The 21,819-nt window shown below is 36.6% G+C and overlaps 2 protein-coding genes across 2 annotated transcripts; one reads left to right on the top strand and one right to left on the bottom strand.

Annotated features, from left to right (window-relative positions):
* Window positions 1-8,053: 8,053 nt before the first annotated feature.
* Window positions 8,054-19,144, bottom strand: LOC120357316. The gene is made up of 2 exons (XM_039447479.1): window positions 17,785-19,144; window positions 8,054-8,706 (listed from the first exon to the last, which is right to left on the bottom strand). The coding sequence occupies exons 1-2, from the start codon at window positions 19,127-19,129 to the stop codon at window positions 8,054-8,056; spliced, it is 1,998 nt and encodes a 665-aa protein (XP_039303413.1). The 5' UTR covers window positions 19,130-19,144.
* LOC105198126 (putative nuclease HARBI1) lies at window positions 19,027-21,497 on the top strand. The gene is made up of 4 exons (XM_026141745.2): window positions 19,027-19,591; window positions 19,763-20,331; window positions 20,646-20,790; window positions 20,909-21,497. Exons 2-4 carry the CDS (start codon window positions 19,768-19,770, stop codon window positions 21,340-21,342), a joined length of 1,143 nt encoding a protein of 380 aa, XP_025997530.1. The 5' UTR covers window positions 19,027-19,591; window positions 19,763-19,767; the 3' UTR covers window positions 21,343-21,497.
* The last annotated feature ends 322 nt before the right edge of the window (window positions 21,498-21,819 follow it).

Genomic DNA, 21,819 nt, shown 5'->3' with positions numbered 1-21,819 from the left:
TGCCCTCATTCGCGTATGGGCAAAAAATCGGATCGCGCCCAGCGCGAGACAAATTGTATATTCGGTACGTGACTACGCAGTGCGCGGTGCATGACATCGTTATATTTCTGCAATCTTGGTGAACCGTTAATAGTGTGTCTCGAGTGCAAAAGTAAGCACTCGAGTATTACGAAAGGTGATTACTTTGGGGTAATCACACATTATATTCATCTTGGACTCGTATATAGTCCAGAAAAGTGACGACCTTTGTCTCGCGCCAGTAGTTGCTCGGCGTCGCTTCCTCGACTGCGATCGCTGTTCTCGCGAACTAGAAGAATTTATTGCGCACTTAATCCGAGAAGGTAACAAGCTGTGGAACGATTCCGACGCGACCATATTAGCGCTCTCGCTGCATCTTTTCTGCGGCAGTATAAAATCTCCTTTCGATCCTTGATCGCGGAAAAATCGGGCCCGTCTGCCGGTAAATCCGGCCACGTAATCCGCCCCTGGGTTGTGGGGTCCCCGAAACTCATGCTTTGAAAACAGCCAGTCTCACCAAAACGCGCGCTTTTTGCCGATTTGGCACTGCGCTTGGCCGGGATGTAACAACCGCTATTTTTCAAATTTTCAGGCAGCTGATTATTTCCACAGCTATTTGTAATGACTACTCAATTTGTCTATGCTTGCGACCTAATTATCTGATATTTTAATTAATATAATTATTTTGATATTTTTACCTATTTTATTTTAAAAACCATACGACCCAAACTATGTAATTTAAAATTTCACATGCCGAATACCGAAAAAGAAAAATTATAACAGTGCTTGTAAAACCGTGACGTGTTGAAAACATCTGCTTAGACAACCGCTATTTTCCCAATTTTCCGGCAACTGATTATTTCACCAGCTATTTGCCATTATTACTAAATTTATCTATGCTTGCAGACTATTATCTATCCTATTAATTAATACCTACTTTTATTTCAAAACTGTCAAATCAAAATTATAATTCAAAATTTAACATGAAATACCGCAAAAGAAAAAAAACAAAAAATTGTATAAAAATGCTTGTATAACTGTGCCGCTTAGACAACCGCTCTTTTCCAAATTTTCAGATTATTTCAACAGCTATTTTCAATGATTACTGAATCTATCTACGTTTGCAAACTGATTATCTATCCTATTATTTAATATAATTATTTTGCGATTTTTACCTATTTTGTTTCAAGCTATATAATCAAAATTATGTGGTTCAAACTTTAACATGAAGTACAGAAAAAGAAAAATTATATAAAAATGCTTGTATGACTGTGGCGCGTTGAAAACAGCCGTCTAGACAACCGCTATTTTCCGTCTTCGACGACAGAAATTAACCTTTAACGGTTACACAGCACCTGCCCACGAAATAATGACCTGTCACTGTTTCGACTCTCTTACCGCTTTCCGCTCTCTTCTTTCAAGTCGCCTCTCTCTCTCTTCGGCCTACTCCTTGACCGTGGCCGCGCGCGCGCGCACCTCTCAGTCCTCGTCACACCGCTCGCCTGCTCTCTCGCCTTTTCCACCTCTATGCTCCACGCTGGCGCTCGCACATTTTTTTCTCCCTTCCCCGCCCTCCTCTCTTCTTCCCTTTTCTCTCCGCAACTCCTAACTTCACTTCTACTCTGCTCTCGCTCCCCATTTTCTCTTTCTCATTCACTCCACCCGATCTCTCTCCCCTCACTCACTCCACCTTTCTATCCCTCTCACTTTCTTCCCACACACTCCGCTCTCTTCTTCGACTCTACGCCTGTAAACCAGAAACCGTGTAATCACACTCGACTACTCTCGCTCGCTCCGGAAACGAAAGTCCTTCATATATTTTTAAATATGTACATTTATTTTTAATATTAGCACCTAAACATTTTATACGATTCTTTGTACGTTTTTCTAGTTCGAATATCTCAAAATCTGATGATGCGTAAGGATATATAAAAACGCTTTCCTTTATGGAGAATGTATATCCTTCAAGCACTTCATTTATTTGAGTAACAGCACGTTTTGTTATATATAGCTTCTTTATTTTTAAAATGTTTCCATTGTCTAGAAAAACGAAATTATTAGGCCGACTTAATGTTATCGTAACGTTATTAATTTCAATTTTTTTAAATATTAATAGAGTTGTTTCTTTACCAAAAACTATATTACCTAATTGCATTATGTGCGTGTATTATTTTATTTGGCATAGTGTCGAGTTCAACTAAGCGATTAACTACTTATAGACTTATACTAATGGATTTTTGGGAGCACGAATCAATATCTTTATTTTGCCTAGCATATTTTCAAATGGAAACGCCGAAAAAAACTTAAAGAAGCTTGCATATATTCTACATCATTAGCTATGTGGATCAAATTATGAAAATTCATACTTTGACTTTCAATACCATAATATGTTGGCATTAGATAAAAAAATTTTTTAAGTAATTCTCTAGCATATGTTGCTTGTTCGTGAGCTATAGCAGAATTACATAATATTTTGCAAGCTTCTGATAATAGTACAAAATGTTTATAGCGATCTTCTGATAGCACATTTTTAAGAACAATAGCACTACAGTACAAAAGAAAAAATCGAAATTGAGTTGCTTTCCAATTTCAGTCTTCAAGATCATGAATTTCCCTTGAAATTCACAGAGTATTGATGACGTTATCAATTTTAACGATTTTCTTAATATCTTTCGTTTTATCCGTTTAATTCAAGCTAAGCTTGTACCTTTATTCAACCATTTTTTGAAAAGATTGTGTGTAACACCAATACATAATAAATGCATATAATCTAAGATTACACCGTGAATTATATCAAAATTTGATATTAATAATAATGGTGAAGTTTCATTTTCATTGTGATGACCTGGCTGGCTCTGGTTTTTGAATGAGTCATGTTTTCGTAATGCAGCTGTCATTTCTCGCTTCGAAAAACACGCGTATTTTTTCCTACTGTCAATCCTTTCGTTTCGCAACGCTCACAACCATAGAAACCTTTATAACATTTATTAACAGGTTATGGCTTTTACAATATTTTATGTATGCTCTCGCTAGTGTGTCACAAACAAAAAATGCTATTTTGAATTTTTATCTTGGAGATCCTATTTGTTGTTAAAATGATAGCTTCTTGAATAAAATTATTTAAAAAATCTCCCATTGAAGCTGGTTTTGAATCTCCATAATATATTGCAACAATAGCAGGGTCATTATGATAATTAATATTAAAAACTTATATTAAAATTGGCCAGAATTGTTGTCGTGAAGAATGAAATAAAGGGACTCCATCAATATTGGTGAGAATACGTTTTTTTTTATAATTATTTTTGTTAATTCTTTTTTTCGAAACCTCTTCAATTCCAATATAGATATATGAGCCTTCGTTATCCCTTTTTGTTGTCATAATCTGTGTAGGTCGAAAATGACACGTGTTTAAAAGACTTTCCGCTCTACGAGGAAGATTAATGTGCCCTTCACTGCGTTTAAAAGTTCTGAAATACATTTATTTGTTAATACGGTTATATTTGAAAGTGCCCAATATTTTAATTTTTGAGACAAATTCAAAATTGGAACTTCTGTTAGTATTGTATCTGTTGGTATAGAAATATCTGAATTTATACTTGGAGGGGAAACTAAACTTAAATTTTTTGTATCAACATTATGAGAAGAAAAAGCATTAGAGCCTACTTCGATATTTAAAATATCTTCATTAATAATTTTACACATATTTGGATCCAAGTTCTCTTTCTGAACTATTCCTTTATCTATTGTATTGTCTTCAGTGTTTTTGCTACTAGCTTCTTTCTGTTTCCGTAAGAATCGACTTTTTTTCACATAATAATAAGACATAATAATAAGCCATAACGTTATATGATAAGAACCTGAAAATTGCTGTCTCTTATATCTTCGAATTTATGTAATTGTTGATAGATTGATAAGATTACAATAGCAATTGCCAGTGATGAGTAGTAACTAATTATAATAAGATTAAAAGCGAAATAATAAAGTTGAAAACTTTTAATTTAATTTAGTTAATTTTACATGATTTTATTTTCAACTTCAATTTGTTATTTTTCAAACATATAAACGTTAAACTCATTAACTTTTTCCCTAAGTTAAAAATTGATCTATATAAAAAAATATTATAAAAACAATATATTCTTATACAAAAAATATTTGTTTGTTATTTTATAAATCTACCTTACAAATAAAATATTAAATTTGTTTGATGATCTATATTAGAATTATTTTGAATAATCTAAATTTAAAAAATAACGACTTTTTGACTTAATATAAACAACAATTTTTAAAATTAACTTTTAATTTAATTTAATCTTAACGTATTTTTAACTGAGTTAGTTTAAATAACTTTTATAAAATATAATATTATTTTAAACTGATTTCATAATCCATTAATTTTAACTAAAAAAGAATACAAAATAATACAAAAAGCTCATTGTGTAAAAGCAAATGGAGAAAGGAAAGGTCAAATTACAAACAACAGTGCAATCGTTAACAAAATAATAATAAATTTCTCAATAGATTTATCTGAGAAATAATTTTAATTAATATACATTTTGAGCATACTTGTCTTTGCTCAGTGTAAACTGATAATAAAGAAGGATATTACAAAAGGCCTATTTTTATTGTGGTTGGGAAAAGTGAATCGAATATTATTTCTTATAATTTTTAAAGTAAGAAATTCGATAGTGATGGAAACAAAACAAATGTGTTTAATTCGGGAAAACACGTAGCATTTCTCAGTCATTTGCGAGATAGGACTATATGGTATTATACTTTATGTTTTAATATTAAAAATAGAAAATATTTTATAAAAACGCTTTATTTACGCTAATGAAAATATCAGATACATAAGAAATATGTATACAAACATACTGTGGATCTCGAGCGCTAGCTCTTTGCCGGAGTGGGGGGGGGAGGAGGGGAGATCGACTCGAACATGTTTGTTCGTGCAAACGCATGAACTTGCCATTGCTCCCGTTGTGGTTTAATTAAATTATTTTTCTAATGTAATGATTCTTTATCATGCATGGTTATTTCTTTGTATCCCTGATAGCCATGCATGTTTTGCAAAATCAGGCAACTTAATGCTGAGCATGAATTTTCGACTAGTTGCTGTGTATTTGTTGAAAACGTAACGCATAGTCCTACATATTCAACAACATGAGAGCAGATTTGAAACATTTTATGTCAGCAGATTCAAAGCAAACGGAGAGCAACTGTTGCTTATTCTGTTGCCAACAAAATGACTTCTATTCGTGGAAAACATTTTGCTTTATCAATCATTTTCAACAACATAAGAGCAACGTGACGATAATAAAAAAAAGATAATGATGCTGTGCTTTTGTCGTGTATTTGTTAAAAACATTAAATATATTAATTATTGTCTTGTAGCCAAATAAAATGTCGAAAATGATTTGTGTGTGTGCGCGCGTGTGCGTATGTGATTGTGTGTTTACGCGAGCGTGTGTAATGAAATAAATAAACAGGTGTAAATTAATTATTTACTTAGCTATGAGATCGGATTGAAATGGATTTAACAAGTGAGTGCTGGCGTCACCGCTAGGCGGCCACGCTGCGGGAGAATTTCTCGTGAGTCGAGTGCGGCCACAGGCGTTATATCTAGGTGCCACCGCGGCGGTCACCCCAGCTCATACTTCCGTAAGCTTTTAGGACTTGCTTGTTGTAAGCTCGAGACAAATATTCGCTCTCATTCTTCTCAAACGTAACGTGTGTGTGGAACATTGGTCCACATAAAATTTTATATTTTTATATGTAAATAACAAATTGTATTGTTATTTAATCTTATACATAAATTAAATGTTTAATTTAAATTTAATTCTTTTTAACGAAAAGGATACAAGAAATACTTTTTTCTAAACTAAACATTTATTACTTTTACATTAATGTATTCTGTTTTAATAAATCTATTTGGATTCCGATCTCATTTTCAATCGGTCTTAATACCGTATTTTTGGTGTAGAAATCTCAATCGATTCGGATTACTTTTTTTTAATCGGTTTTATCGCACATTTTTGGCAGGGTGGTGACAATTCAGCAGAAAGAAGAATTAACTTATTTATTTTTTATATATTTGAAAAAAAAGTACAAAACATATATTTAACCGTTTTCGACATGTTGTTGAATTTTTGCTGAAATTTATGACTCAGCACATGTTGTTGGCAACTTGCTCTTATGTTGCTTTTTATGTATAGCGATAAACCGTTGACAGCAAATACGCACCATATTGGCAGCAAAACGTGCTGAATTCATATGATGTCAAACCAAAGGCAAATGAGGCACACACCTTGTTCTAAATTTGCTGAAAACTAATGCCCTTTGTTTTCGGCAATATTACAGCAACAACACAGACAGGTGGCTATCAGTGATGTTCATTTTAAATAGGTTATGGTTCTAAATTTATTGTTAGTTTATGCCGAAGAAAAACAAGATATATTATATTTCCAAAACGTACATTAATTAAAATTATTTCTAAACTTAATTTACCATTGAGAAAATTATTATTAGTTTGTTAACAACCATACTCTTTGACACGTGGTTTGATGCTTTCTTTTCTTCATTAATTTTAACACAATTTATTAGTTTAAAAAAGTATTAGCTTACCCGAACTTAACAATTTCCAACCACAATTTAGACAGCGTTTTTAATTTTTCTAAGAAATTTTTCTAAACTGCACTAAACAGAGAGAGAAACAGAAGGCCTGTACCATGTGGTCGACAACTGAGATTACAGAAAATGAACGTTCGGATTATTTCGGAGAACTTTGGAGAGAATCGTGCAACGTGCGACAGAGAGTGCAACAGAAGCTATATCTTCTCTCTCATTTTTTTTTACATTTTTTAATAGTCCTAGCATCCTAGAGAATTTTTTTTGCCTCGAATTGACGCGCGCGCACAATAAATATATGCTACACGTGTAATGACATATAACATAATGTAATAACTGTAACGGTACGCGGTTTCGTGCGGTGCGGGAATTTTGGGATCGGTCCGGATAAAGCTCGGTCAGCTTGGTTGATAAGCTGTTCGAAATGATCATACCCGATTAAGTACTTGGTAAAAATACAAATTGATTTATTAAGGTCAAGAAACAGAAATACAGTCGTTCACTAAATAAATCATGACGCATGATTCTTGCGTAAATAAAGAAAGCACTGTACGCAAGTAGAACAGAGAGAGCAGTTTGCAGGTATTTAAACTATACGGAAAACAATAACGAAAGAATATTGACTTGCGAATACTTTGCGGTAGCGAGCTAAGAAATGCTGACGCGCAGTATGGAAAAGTAACAACGTAATTACGCTAAACGGAAAAAATAACATTGTTCTATACTAAATGATTAATTAATACGGATACGCGGACTTGGTCCGTACGGTCGAGGGAACCACGGAACGTGGCGCGTTTATCGAAATTGCGTAAGCGCGTCCGTAAAAGTTGCGAGCGCGGTATGTGGCCGATCGGTTCGTCTCCGCAATTCTCCCGAGCGCGCCTTTATGCAAAAGAGCGTAGCATCGACAGGGCGCGGATGCCCTGCCGATTTTTAGATGATCTGGTTTTCTACGGCGTCGAGATACTCGAGGACGGCGGTGAATGGTTGAGAATGCTCGGATGGTGAAAGCGACGAGGATACTTGTGGAAAATCTCGGACGTGATTGGTCGAGAATGCTCGGCCGGTGATAGTGACGAGAATAATCGTCGAGGATCTAGGAGCTGACTGGTCGAGAATACTCGGCCGAGGATAGCGACGAGAATGTTCGGTCGCCTTTAGGCCAGGTTGAAGAATTGGAGGGATCTGAACTCTGCGTTCCCACTGCCGGCTTATATATGCGAACACGCGATTGGGTGCGCCAATCCGCGCGCTTGGCCGGTCAAGCCGGAGTGGGAGCATTGCGGAATACCACGGTCGGCGCGCGTGTCGCCGCGAAGTTAGGCCGTACGCGCACGTGGCCCCTCGCCACGCTCGGTGTTCGGTGGACGGAACAATGCGGAGGCGCGCGAACGGTGGAGGGGCGTTACCGTTACATCACCCTTCCCTGTTTAAGTGGCGAACTATGGCTACTACGCCGGAAATTCCCGTACGTAGTGGCAACGGCCGGCGCAGTTGAAGCGTAACGGCGCGTTGCTAACCGCACTTTGTACACCCGCGACATTCTTGCAGCGTGGTACGGCACGTATATCACCAAATCTTCACGCACTCGTATTGGCACAGATGGGAAGGCTCGGTGTGCGGTGGTCGCAAGTGTGTTGATCGCGGCTGGTAGCGTGTCTTTGGGTGTGACGGGTGTCCGCACTAGTGCTGGCTGCTCTGGTGGGTGTGGCACTTTCTCGCTGACGGCGGTGATGACCTTCGGTGTGGTGGGCGAATTCGTCGGAGTTGGTTGGTTCTCCGGTCGGTACGGTGTCGTGGCTTTCAGCGGGATGGCCTGGCTCGCGCCTTCCGTGGGAGGCGTCGTTGGAGCGGTCGGTTGTGTGACAGCTGTCACCGGTGTGGCTTTCTCGGCGCGGGTTGATCTCGGCCTGGATATTGGAGTGCCCTTCAAGTCGGAAAGCGTGTTCCTGAATATCTCCAGCAAGCAGTCCTTTGCTCTCGCGTGGGCCAACCGCTTGATCGGTTGCTTTGATGTCGTGGTTGAGGCGTGGGTGGTCGCGTGGTCTGAAGCGGTAGTACTTGCTGAGGAATTAAAGAAAATTACTCTTAATTTAATCGAAAAGAAGTGGATTGAAGCATTTGATACGTCGGATAAATAGCATTAAACAAAAAATAAAATAAAATTATGAATAAATTATTTGTTAATAAGAAAATATACTTTGTAAATTGTTCTTCTTATTTACAGGTAATAATAAATAAGCGAAAGGAGTCAACAACGGAGCGTTTGTGGCGACGAGCATTTTATTGGATGCAAACACAGAAGTAATATCTAATCATGAGATATTTGACAGAATGTAGTGGTAAAGTAGTTCAATATTACTGATCTTGCAAGAATGGATATTGTATGCATGTAATAACACTCATTCGATATCTGAGATATGCATAATATCTTGACAAAGATATTCATGAGCTAGCAAAATCAGCTAACAACGTATTTATTTAGTTTTAGAGAACCTGATAATAAAAAGAAAGTTAAAAATAAATAAAGTTTATATGTTTGCCAGGACCCAAGTTTAGCAAGAGAGCATAACGCTTTCTCTTGCCGGAAGGCCGATAGAGCCCAGAGCGTTCATCTTAGTGCTCGCATGCCATTGCCATTTTATTTTGTATGATGAGCAGCTGAACAAAGAGGATGCATCAATGCACTGCTATGTTAGGAAATGTTGCATTCCGCTATGGACATCTTTCCTCAGAGCCTCCGCACCTGAGGCACTTGGAAAAATTAGTATACCACTTGAAAATATCGTTTGTTCTTCAATCAAGTTTAAATTAATATATTATTGTTTAATACATACATATTTTAAAATTACCTGCACAATCTTGTTTAGACACATATATTGAAAAAAAAATACTATTAATTTGATTAAATTTTTATACTTTATTAAAAGATAAATTTCTTCATCTCAAGCATTTAAACATATATATATATATATTGTGACGTGGCAGTTTTATCTGCCTCGCCACTTCGTCCTCCGCCTGAGCATAGCGCAAGGAGGCGCGTAAGACCGGGTCGGGCACTCAGCGAGAGAGCGAAATCTCCGGCGGGACTGCGGCGCGTATTGATTTCATTTATTTATTCGCGGCTTATTTCATGTATCCGCGGGCACCTCGACAAACGTCGCCTAAGGACCAGCAGCAGCGAGGAGGATGGGCAGCAGAGTTGCCATTGAGGCGCCGATTTGCAGCCATTTGCAGCCACACCGACAGCCAGAGGGAACAGACCCACTTGCACCGGCTGACACTTTATCCCCACTTATCGGCGTACGTCGAGCAGCCAAGGCAACGAGTGGGGAGCTCAACTGTCTCTTTCTTTCTCAAGCGGTCTATCTCCTTCTCAACCTATCCTCTTCTGTCTCGAGCGTTCTCTTTCTTTCTTGTTACAGGCGCAGCTTTGCTTTCGACCATCAGCGATTTGAGATTTTCGTATCGCGAAGCCGAGTCACGACGCGCGCGCGCGCGCTATGTATTAATATATATACACGTTTTCTACTTATACATATATAAAAAATACATGACGATATATCGATTTTTTTATCTTAATGGTATATTTATAAAATAAAAAAGAAATTGAAAAAAAATATTGCTGTATTAAGCATGAAACATTTATAAATATAATTAATCCGTATACATGTTTATAAAAAATGCTTAATTATTTCTAAATTACAATGTAGAAATATTGCAGCATGAAATATATTACACATATTCAGCATGGTGACACTTTAAATAAAAAACCAAACGGTATTGAAATAATTTAAAAAATCGTTTGACTTTTTATTTAAAATGTTATTATGCTGAATGTGTAATATTTCATACAGCAATATTTCTACATTATAATTTAGAAATTGAATTGTGCATTTTTGTTAACATTTACTTGGATTAATTCTTTTAAATGTTTTACGTATAGCACAGCTAAAAGTATCTTTCCTAATTATTGAACAATTTCTTTCTAAATTTAATTTTATATCATTAAGATGATTCGCCTATCACATATCGTTATATTTTTACCGAAATACTATTTCAAAATTAATTGAACAATTATCAACATTTTCTAAAAGGTCAATACTTTTACATATATTTTTTAAAATATACCTACACAATTGTCGCTTACAAGATTTGGTCATATAATTTAATATCGGGAAATGTCACGCGTCTCATCGCCAATTTGACAACTCTAGATCTGAAGTCACATACGGCTGTTACTGTAGCTGTAACATGATTTCAAATCTCGAGATTCTTCAGTCGAATTCTGGCGATTACAATATTCAGTATTTTAATACAGCAATTCAAATGTATTAATATTTAAGTCTACTCTTGGCCACCATGCGCGTTTTTTATTTAAAATGTATCACGTAACAAAAAATTATGCTCATTTTTTATATGAAATAAATACAACTATTACCGAAATTATTTTTTTCGATAATCTGTTTTCTTACATTTACTTCATTTTACATAAATGTTAATTTACACAAACGTACATAGTGTTGCTCAACGGAAACCGCAAGAAAGTGATGGTCTCTTCCGTCAGGAGAAAAATGTAAAAAATTCTCATCTATACTTAAAAATAATAAGAATTGAAAGTAATATTTAATCAGCTACATTGTTTTACAATATTAACTAGTCACATAAAAAATGGAATTAGTTAACATTGCAAAATAATGTACCTGATTAAATATCACTTTCAAAATAAATTTTTTACATTTCCCTCAATGTGTGTGTGTGTGTGTGTGTGTGTGTGTGTGTGTGTGTGTGCATGTGAGTGTGTGCTTAATTTTATATTGTTTTTACACGTTCATTCTTTTCGAACGATGTCCTTACGGAGAAAATATTTTGCACATCCACTCTTACGTCGCCAGACAAATTATATAAAAGTAACGCTAAAAAAAACCAGAATACTTTAACATTACATGTAGTGCATGTTAATGATATTGCTGGTCCTTTGTGGGCAAATTAAAATTAAAATTAAAATATTAAAATTTTTTTTCTTGTCCGTAAGGACATCGCTCAAAAAGAGTGAGTCAAATACCTTGTGTAAAATAGTGTAAAATGTTTTGTCCGTAAGGACATCGATCGAAAGAGTGTGTAAAAGACTTTGTCGGTAAGGACATCGCTCGAAAAAGTGTGCAAAATATTATGTCCGTAAGGACATCACTCGCAAGAGTGGATGTGCAAAATATTTTGTCCGTAAGGACATCGTTCGGAAAGAATGAGCGTGTAAAAACAATATAAAATTAAGCACACACTCACATGCACACACACACACACACACACACACACACACACACATTGAGGGAAATGTAAAAAATTTATTTTGAAAGTGATATTTAATCAGTTACATTATTTTGCAATGTTAACTAATTCCATTTTTTATGTGACTAGTTAATATTGTAAAACAATGTAGCTGATTAAATATTACTTTCAATTCTTATTATTTTTAAGTATAGATGAGAATTTTTTACATTTTTCTCTTGACGGAAGAGACCATCACTTTCTTGCGGTTTCCGTTGAGCAACACTATGTACGTTTGTGTAAATTAACATTTATGTAAAATGACGTAAATGTAAGAAAACAGATTATCGAAAAAAATAATTTCGGTAATAGTTGTATTTATTTCATATAAAAAATGAGCATAATTTTTTGTTACGTGATACATTTTAAATAAAAAACGCGCATGGTGGCCAAGAGTAGACTTAAATATTAATACATTTGAATTGCTGTATTAAAATACTGAATATTGTAATCGCCAGAATTCGACTGAAGAATCTCGAGATTTGAAATCATGTTACAGCTACAGTAACAGCCGTATGTGACTTCAGATCTAGAGTTGTCAAATTGGCGATGAGACGCGTGACATTTCCCGATATTAAATTATATGACCAAATCTTGTAAGCGACAATTGTGTAGGTATATTTTAAAAAATATATGTAAAAGTATTGACCTTTTAGAAAATGTTGATAATTGTTCAATTAATTTTGAAATAGTATTTCGGTAAAAATATAACGATATGTGATAGGCGAATCATCTTAATGATATAAAATTAAATTTAGAAAGAAATTGTTCAATAATTAGGAAAGATACTTTTAGCTGTGCTATACGTAAAACATTTAAAAGAATTAATCCAAGTAAATGTTAACAAAAATGCACAATTCAATTTCTAAATTATAATGTAGAAATATTGCTGTATGAAATATTACACATTCAGCATAATAACATTTTAAATAAAAAGTCAAACGATTTTTTAAATTATTTCAATACCGTTTGGTTTTTTATTTAAAGTGTCACCATGCTGAATATGTGTAATATATTTCATGCTGCAATATTTCTACATTGTAATTTAGAAATAATTAAGCATTTTTTATAAACATGTATACGGATTAATTATATTTATAAATGTTTCATGCTTAATACAGCAATATTTTTTTTCAATTTCTTTTTTATTTTATAAATATACCATTAAGATAAAAAAATCGATATATCGTCATGTATTTTTTATATATGTATAAGTAGAAAACGTGTATATATATTAATACATAGCGCGCACGCGCGCGTCGTGACTCGGCTCCGCGATACGAAAATCTCAAATCGCTGATGGTCGAAAGCAAAGCTGCGCCTGTAACAAGAAAGAAAGAGAACGCTCGAGACAGAAGAGGATAGGTTGGGAAGGAGATAGACCGCTTGAGAAAGAAAGAGACAGTTGAGCTCCCCACTCGTCGCCTTGGCTGCTCGACGTACGCCGATAAGTGGGGATAAAGTGCCAGCCGGTGCAAGTGGGTCTGTTCCCTCTGGCTGTCGGTGTGGCTGCAAATCGGCGCCTCAATGGCAACTCTGATGGGCAGCAGGACAAGGAGAAGGCGATCGTCCAGGGCCGGCGCACAGAAAACCGACGGCGGAGAGAAGGACGAGACTCGACGTGGTGACAGATATGCGCCACGCAAAAGAGGCTCGCAATTGGCGCAGCCGAGGGACAGGCCAGGGCGGACGAACGGCCAGGACAAGGGCCGTCGAATGTCGGCTGTCCGTCGAGAAGGGTAGCGGCGAAGAATCGTCGCGGGAAATCTCTGCTGCTGTCGTCCGCGAGGACGACAAGAGCGGCGAGGATGTCGGATGCCGACGGGGACCGCACGACACCTGCGGAGACCCCCCACTGCGCTGCCGTGACGTCACGGCTAGATAAGGGCGGCCGCTGATAGGCCGCGCCGCTAGGCGCAAGGATATCGCTCACCCTGTAGGAGGGGTAGCGCTCATCGATCGCGCATCGAGCGCGATCCTCTCGGCTTTTGCGTGCGACCCGGCGATCCCTGCGGTGCGAAGCGTGAGCGAGCGTGCGAGATATCGGCTGGAGATATCGGGAGCGGCTATCGTCGAGTGTGCCCGGCCTGGCGATCCCTGCGGAGACGTCCACGGGACCAACGGAGGACAGGATCGTCGTCGAGGTGACCCTCTAGAGACGGTGTAAAGCCACGAGCTGCCGGTGCCGGCTGACTCGCGCTCTGAGGTGGAGCCATTGGGTTAGTGTGCAGGTGCGTCCGCCGCGTGGCGATAGAACGCACCTTTTTAGTGTTTGGTCGGCTCTCCACCTCAAGCGTGAGACCTTGTCGAGGCACCCAGCTGTCGGCTGCCGCGTGTACGTTGGCTGTCCCGCCGTAGAAGCTCGCGAACGACCGGCTTCCCGGGAAGCCGCAAAGCCCTCGCGCACGTGCGCGAGTCGTGTTACGGCCGTGATCACACGACCGCCCGCGTTATCGGTGCGTTGTCGTGTCGCGCGTCTTCGAGAGAATTGTGCATCGTGACCGCGACGACGGCATTGCCGTCACCGGGTATCTTTGGTTGTATTGCTTTTGAGTTAATTACTGTCCGTTAGCGAAAGTTCGACGAGTGTGTTCTCGCCGCGCTGTTCCGAGCGCGCGTGATTGGCTGTCTCGTTCCGCGCGGGACCAACCGCCGTTGTTCGCGCCGCTAGCGTAAGCATTGTAGTATTTAAAAAAATTTTCGCGTTCCGCTTATTCGTTTTCGTCAACTCTCTTCATCTTTTCCATTCTTTGCTTGCTTCGACTGATAATTCCTTCGCGTTTGGCTCTACTCTGTCTCTGTCATATGCTACAATACATGTTATCTCTGTCTGTTATATCGGCCTGATCTTGCTTGATTTCTCGCCTACCCGTCTCCTCCAGCAAGAGAGCCGCTTCGTCCCTGTCTCCGCTACCCCGCCCCTCTGCCGGTTAGAGGAGCTAGCTGGCCGCGTGCGAGCGACGATTTCGTGTTTCGTTCTGAGAAGCTATCACATGGTGTGCATCCGCGTCTAGCGTTAAATAGTGTACCCGGCGACGCGACCGGTATAATCGCGTCTGGCGCCCAAATTCGCGATTGGTGGTATCTATTGGTTATATCGTCGCTCACGCGTGTCTCGCGCGTAATTCCGGTGTTTGATCGCGTATTCCGCCGCTGCTCTCCGGCGTGGGATAAAAATACGTGACAATATATATATATTTAACTTAAATACAAAAATAATTGAATTGAAGAAACTGAATTAAGTTGAACAATTTACTCAAGTTAATTTGTTTAAATTAATTAGTTCTGGAATTAGTTGCGAATAATAAATACATATATACGGACGAAAAAATGAGTAATGTTATTTAAAAATATAAATAAATAAACAAATAGAAATAAAATTAGTGGCGAGTCAGCTATTACAATTAAAATGTCACAAATTAAATAAGAATAGAAATAAATAAATAGAAATAAAAATAATTAGCGGCGAGTCAACTATTACAATTAAAATACAGAGCATATTAATTCTATTACAATTTATTCAATAATGAGAGATACGCATGATGCAGGCATTCAGTATTTGTAAATTGAGACTGTTAATTTTGTAATTGAAAATATAACATTTCGGATGTCAACCGTCTGCCTGAGAAACGCTCATTGTCTAAGATTTTAATACTATATGATTGTTTTGAGGAGGAACAGAGAGAGAGAGTGCTAAACATTGACATGCTTTTGAAAAATATATAATTTTTGTAAATAATATTAGGAGTACAAATTGAAAACCGCCGTTTTTTGTCAAAATTTTAGGATTGATTGTTGAAAAATGGTTACATACTTATTCTTGAAAGTATTGTCCATCGCTGGCCACTACTTTCTCCCACCTTTCGGGCAGCATACGAATCGTCTTTTGCGGCGATCCACGAATCGACCCAGTTTTTGGCCTCTTCGTAATAATGGAGTAAGTGCTGCTCAGCCAGGCCATGCGCCATTGATCGGAACAAGTGGTAATCTGAAGGGGCGATGTCAGGAGAATACGGCGGATGAGGTAAGACGTCCCATTTCAATGTTTTCACATAGGTTTTAACGACCTGAGCAACATGTGGCCAAGCGTTGTCGTGCAGCAACATCACTTTTTCGTGTCTTTGCTCGTATTGTGGCCGTTTTTCCTGCAATGCTCGGCTCAAACGCATTAGTTGTGTTCGGTAGCGAGCTCCTGTGATGGTTTCACCCAGTTGCAACAGCTCATAATAAATCACGCCGAGCTGGTCCCACCAAATACACAGCTTCGAGCCATGGATGTTTGGCTTGGCCGTCGATGTTGATGCATGGCCGCGGTAGCCCCACGATTTTTTTCGCTCTGGATTATCATAATGGATCCACTTTTCATCGCCGGTTACAATACGATGCAGAAAACCCTTCCGTTTTTGCCGTTGGAGCAGCTGTTCGCATGCGAAAAAACGCCGTTTGACGTCTCTCGGCTTTAATTCGTATGGCACCCAGTGTCCATGTCTTTGGATCATTCCCATGGTTTTCAAACGATGTGAAATAGCTTGTTGAGTCACGCCCAATGAATCTGCAAGCTCCTGTTGCGTTTGAGATGAATCTTCATTCAGTAATGTTTCCAATTGTGCGTCTTCAAACTTTTTCACCTGTCCGGGACGCTCCTTGTCTTCTACGCCGAAATCACCACTTTTGAAGCGTTGGGACCATTCTCGACACGTTCTTTCACTAATGGAAGCCTCACCATAAGTTTTTACAATCATTCGACGCGCCTCAGCCGCAGATTTTTTCGAATTGAAGGCAAAAAGCAAAACTTCCCGCAAATGACGCTTATTGGGCACAAATTTCGACATTTTCGATCACAAAAAAATATATAACGCCGATAAAAATTCACAACTGCAATGATAAGGAATTGTTGCCAGATGCCCAACCTTACATTTAAAATTTTTGATCTAACGTTTGGCGCCAGCATTTACCGCTGGCGCCGTCTACTGGAAAACGGCGGTTTTCAATTTGTACTCCTAATACAATAATATACTTTAAATATTTATTTCAAATTGCGCTTTTAGATTTTACATTAGATTGCACAATTTTTTTGGATGGACAAAAATTCCATGAACTAGGTCCAGACTAAAAGATCACAGAAGACGATTCTGGAACAAGACGCACAGATCTTGAATGTTGGTGCGGGAAATCTGTTTCGAATACTGGAACATATAATTCTGGAAGTCGGCATCAATGTTGCAAAACGGACCATAATCCGACGACTAAAGGCGGTTTGATTTCGTGTCGTCCTATCAAAAAATGTGTAGTAATCGAAGAGCATCAACAAGAATGATTGGCATTTGCCTATCGACACTTGTAATCTAAAAACATATATTTGCAGATTGATTACCTGAGGAAAAATTTTGTTTACAAATTTTTGTTTTTCTTTTGTAGGTCAAGTTTGGTGCACCCCTGAACGAAGTATGCAAGAATGAAATTAATAAGAGGGCATCATCATATTATACACACACATTTCATTAATATTCATATTTCCTAATTCTTTTTTTTCAATTTCATCAAAAATTGTTGGTAAAATTGTCCATTCATATTCTATTTTTGCTACATCTATATAACCTATACGCGAAGCAATACAAGATAAATTTCTAATTTTATTTCTACCTTCTTGAAACAAAGCTATTGTGGGATCTAAAAATGACAAATGTTCAAAAAAAATGTCTTTATATGGTAAACGTTTCATCATTTCGCAAACAGCCGTTTTATAAAAGTCTAAACATTTTAATTTGATTGCCCGTGCGCATTTTAACGACAATGTTGTTAAGAGTTCTTCACATTCAGACCCCAATCGTAAATGATTTAGATATTGATCATCATTTTCATCAGAAATGGTTAATATTGCAATGTTTTTCAAAGCCTCAGGAGCCATAAAATTAATTGCTATATGTTGAATAAGCTGTTGACTATTTTTATGTAACGTTTGAATTAAAATATTGCGTGATTGAAAAAGAGCGTTAAATTTGTTAAAATAATTTAAAGAATATTTTAAAAAAAGTAAATACGATTTAATAACATTGTCATTCAATTGTGTTAAAATTACTTTCGCAGATTTTGATTTGTCTTCAATGGTGGCTAAAATAAAATAATTTTTTAATACTTCCCATTGATCAAGAATTCTAATCACGCATTTTTGTAAAACAAGCCATCTTGTATTACATAATCTTAAAATTTTCTGTTTTTCTACCTGAAAAAATTCTTTAAACTCTGTTAAAATTGCACACCTCTTTGCACTGCCCGATATATAAGTTGCAATTCCTCTAATTAACTGTTCACAAGAATCCGGTAATTTTTTGCACGCTTTACTGGCTATTATCGCGGAAGAATGGCAAATACAATTTAATAAAATTACACCCGGTGTCTCTAATTGCAAACGCGAAAAAAACGAATTATTGCATCCTGTCATTACTGATGCATTATCGCTTGCCATTCCAACAACATTTTTTATGGGGATATTTTTATTATTTAAAACTACCTTAAATTTTTGAAAAAGTTTTTCTGCTGAACAGTCTCTAGCGTCTAATGAAACTAATTCTAATAATTGAGTTTTGACCATTTTTTCTTTTTGCAACCAAAATTGTACAAGAACGCACATAATCTTAGTATCCCCAATGTCTGTGCTTTCGTCTATTAAAATAGAAAATCTATATTTTTTTAAATATTCTACGAGTTTTTTGACTTCACGCTTTGCTATTACATTTTTAATAATAGAAGTGCATTTAGATCGACCCAGAGAAATATCGTGTGCAATTGCAGAATCTTTAAAAATATTTTGTAATAAGGGAATTAAATGATCCGCGGTATAAAGAGCAACATTATGCTCTGCGAAAAATGTAGCTAATTTGATTTCTGCATGTTTTACGCTATCGCTATGACACATTTGATTATTGTTATTATTATTAAGGCTTTCATCTTTATTATTAACCATTTCAACATGCTTGGTCGTTTGTGAATGTCGCACTAAATCTGCTCTGCAACATCTGATTGTAACATTGCACAAACTGCATTTAGCTTTATTTTTATCGGGAGCCAACCACCCTTTAAATATATCTTCAACTAACCATTTATTTTGAAAATTACGAGCATGCTTTTTAATGGCTCCCTTTTTATTTTGGTTGTCCATATTACATTTAATACTAAATAATAAAATGTTATACTTACCTTAACCTACATCCTAGTCTACAGCCCGCCAAAACGCTAGTGCCGGTTACACGTATGTCATGTTACGGCCCTAGATTTACTGTCGGTCATAATGCGCATGCGCGAGCGTCCCTGTAGGCCTATTCTCTAACTCCGTAACGACAATATCACCAGCTAGAGATATCGTTACGTGGACTTATCGACATGGTAACGAAAAATGGTATTCTGTAACTTTTCGTAACGATAAATGTCGATAAAAGTGTCGATTCGTATCGAATTTTGTCGTTAAGATATCGAGGGGTATCGGACCCCTCGATAAGCAATAGCGACAACATAACCAGACGTATCGGCCAATAGCGAGTGGTTCTGAGTGGAGTTGCTTATAGTTTTCCAGTAGTGATTGTTAAGAGAAACACGCAAAAAAACAATATTACAGCAAAATATTGTAAGTAAAACAACGTATTATAAATATATATATAAATAGTCAAATAAATAAGTTTACATTCTTATTTATATGCTTTATATGTAACCTAACCTAACCTAATCATAACTTAACCTAAATCATGTTTTTCATAAAAAATTGTAAAGATGTCTTTATTTTTTTCTTCTTTTTAAGGTAAAATGGCTGAAGGATATTTAGCAATAAATATGCTTTTTCTTCAAGAAAGAGTAAGGAGAATAGAAAGAAAATTAGAGAGGAGAATATTGCGTGATGCTCAAAACCCATTTGAGCTTCCTAACGATGAGTTTATTGCTCAATTTAGAGTAAATAAAGAATTGGCCATGAATGTTGTTAACATTCTGAGACCACATTTACAAAAACGTCGTATAACCGCATTATCTCCAGAGATTCAAGTTCTGGTTGCAATTGGCTTCTTTGCTAATGGCAGTTACCAAAGACCAGCTGGTAATCAATGCGAATTGATTGTGAGCCAACCATGTGCTAGTCGTTGCATTAGAAAAGTTGCACAATTAATTAATGTACATTTGTTGCGTCAATGGATAAGATTTCCTATGACGGCAAATGAAAGGACAGTTGCAAAGAATAAGTTTGCATTAGCTCCGCAACCATTTCCTGGTGCCATTGGTGCAATAGATTGCACATTCATCAATATGATTGCACCGTATGTACACGAGGAGGCTTATGTAAACCATCACGGAAATCATTCTTTAAATGTTCAAGCAGTAAGTTTTATAATTAATAAGATTTTTGCATTTTTTGTTACAATTATTTTTAAACACTGGAAAATACATTAATAAAAAACATATGATATAATAAATTATATAATAAATATTTATATATAATAAATTATTAAGAGATTGTAACATTTATTTTTATGAAAATGAAAAACAAGTAAAACTTGTGAGATTAATCATATGTGATTTTTGTCTATTTCATAACTTGTTAAAACAAAATGTGTTATGTTCTTTCGTAACAAGTATTTCTCACTATGTAATACAAATAATATCAATATATAATTGTATATAAATTTTTACAGATAGTTGATCCAGATTTAAAAATACTGAACATTAACGCACGATATCCAGGAGCAAGGAATGATGCTTACATATGGAATGCTTCCCCAATAAAAAATGTCATGGAACATTTTTATAACAATGGTGAAAAGAGAACTTATTTGATTGGTAAGTATCTTAATAATGTATAAAAAGTTTACAATTTATATAACAATTTATTAGTAGTAGTATTATATATTTTATATATATATGTTATAGCCATGAATGTGTGTATGTATATGTATAGGTGATGCTGGATACCCCCTAGAACCATGGCTCATGACACCACTGCCACATTATCCACAACAAAGTCGACAATTTCAATATAATGAAAAGTTATGCAAAGCTAGAAGCATCGTGGAGAGATTTTTTGGAGTACTTAAGGGAACATGGAGATGTTTGTCTTACCAACGGGTACTGATGTATGCTCCGGAAATGGTAGGACAGATCGTAAATGCATGTGCAGTTTTACATAATATGCGCCTGCAATATCGATTACCATTCGACATAGAAGATTTACAAAATGAGTATGCAGAACCTGATGACAGAAACAACGATGAGGCAGAAATGCAAGATGGAATTTGTAGAGGACCTAGAGCGGTCGCACAACGGATCCAGAAACAAATAATGCGGGAATTGTTTCCCAATTATTATTGTGCATGGGATGAGAGAAATGAATAGGATTGAAAAAATTAAAATGTACAATTAAAAATTATGTATTTCGAATAAAAAAAACTATATAAGTATATATAACGAAGTCGAAAGATATGAATAAAAAACATTTATGTAGTCTCTTTATTTAATAAATCAAAAATGATTTGTAGTATTTTGGTTTGACGTTCTTCGTTCCTAGCTATTCTATCTATTGCGTTGCTCATTTGACTTGTAGCCTCTGCTTGCATTAGCATTGCTTCTGACAATGTCTGTAAAGATAAAAAATTATTCTAATAAAATGAAATTGAAATGCGTATGTATGAATTTTCAAAAAGTACCTTCATAGCTTCTGCATGTTTATTAGCAATGTCCTCGAATGCTTCACGTGCATCAGCTAATTGGACACCCAAACGTTCTGTCCGTACACCTATAATTTAAAACAGATATTTAGTTGCATATTACGGATCAATTTTGTTATTTTGACGACGCCTATTCTCCCCCTTT

This window comes from Solenopsis invicta, chromosome 3, assembly GCF_016802725.1.
Source record: "Solenopsis invicta isolate M01_SB chromosome 3, UNIL_Sinv_3.0, whole genome shotgun sequence".
NCBI lineage: Eukaryota > Metazoa > Arthropoda > Insecta > Hymenoptera > Formicidae > Solenopsis > Solenopsis invicta.
Note: the sequence above shows the minus strand (reverse complement) of the source record. Positions and strands in the feature narration are given on the sequence as shown.

Excerpts from the sequence above, each read along its gene's own strand:
- LOC120357316 (XM_039447479.1), bottom strand. The coding sequence starts at position 19,129 with ATGGACAACCAAAATAAAAAGGGAGCCATTAAAAAGCATGCTCGTAAT. Across the intron at positions 8,707-17,784 it reads TTTACGATTGGGGTCTGAAT|CAAGTACTACCGCTTCAGAC; the intron begins GTGAAGAACTCT and ends TTAATTCCTCAG.
- LOC105198126 (XM_026141745.2), top strand. The coding sequence starts at position 19,768 with ATGGCTGAAGGATATTTAGCAATAAATATGCTTTTTCTTCAAGAAAGA. Across the intron at positions 20,332-20,645 it reads ATTCTTTAAATGTTCAAGCA|ATAGTTGATCCAGATTTAAA; the intron begins GTAAGTTTTATA and ends AAATTTTTACAG. Across the intron at positions 20,791-20,908 it reads AAAGAGAACTTATTTGATTG|GTGATGCTGGATACCCCCTA; the intron begins GTAAGTATCTTA and ends GTATATGTATAG.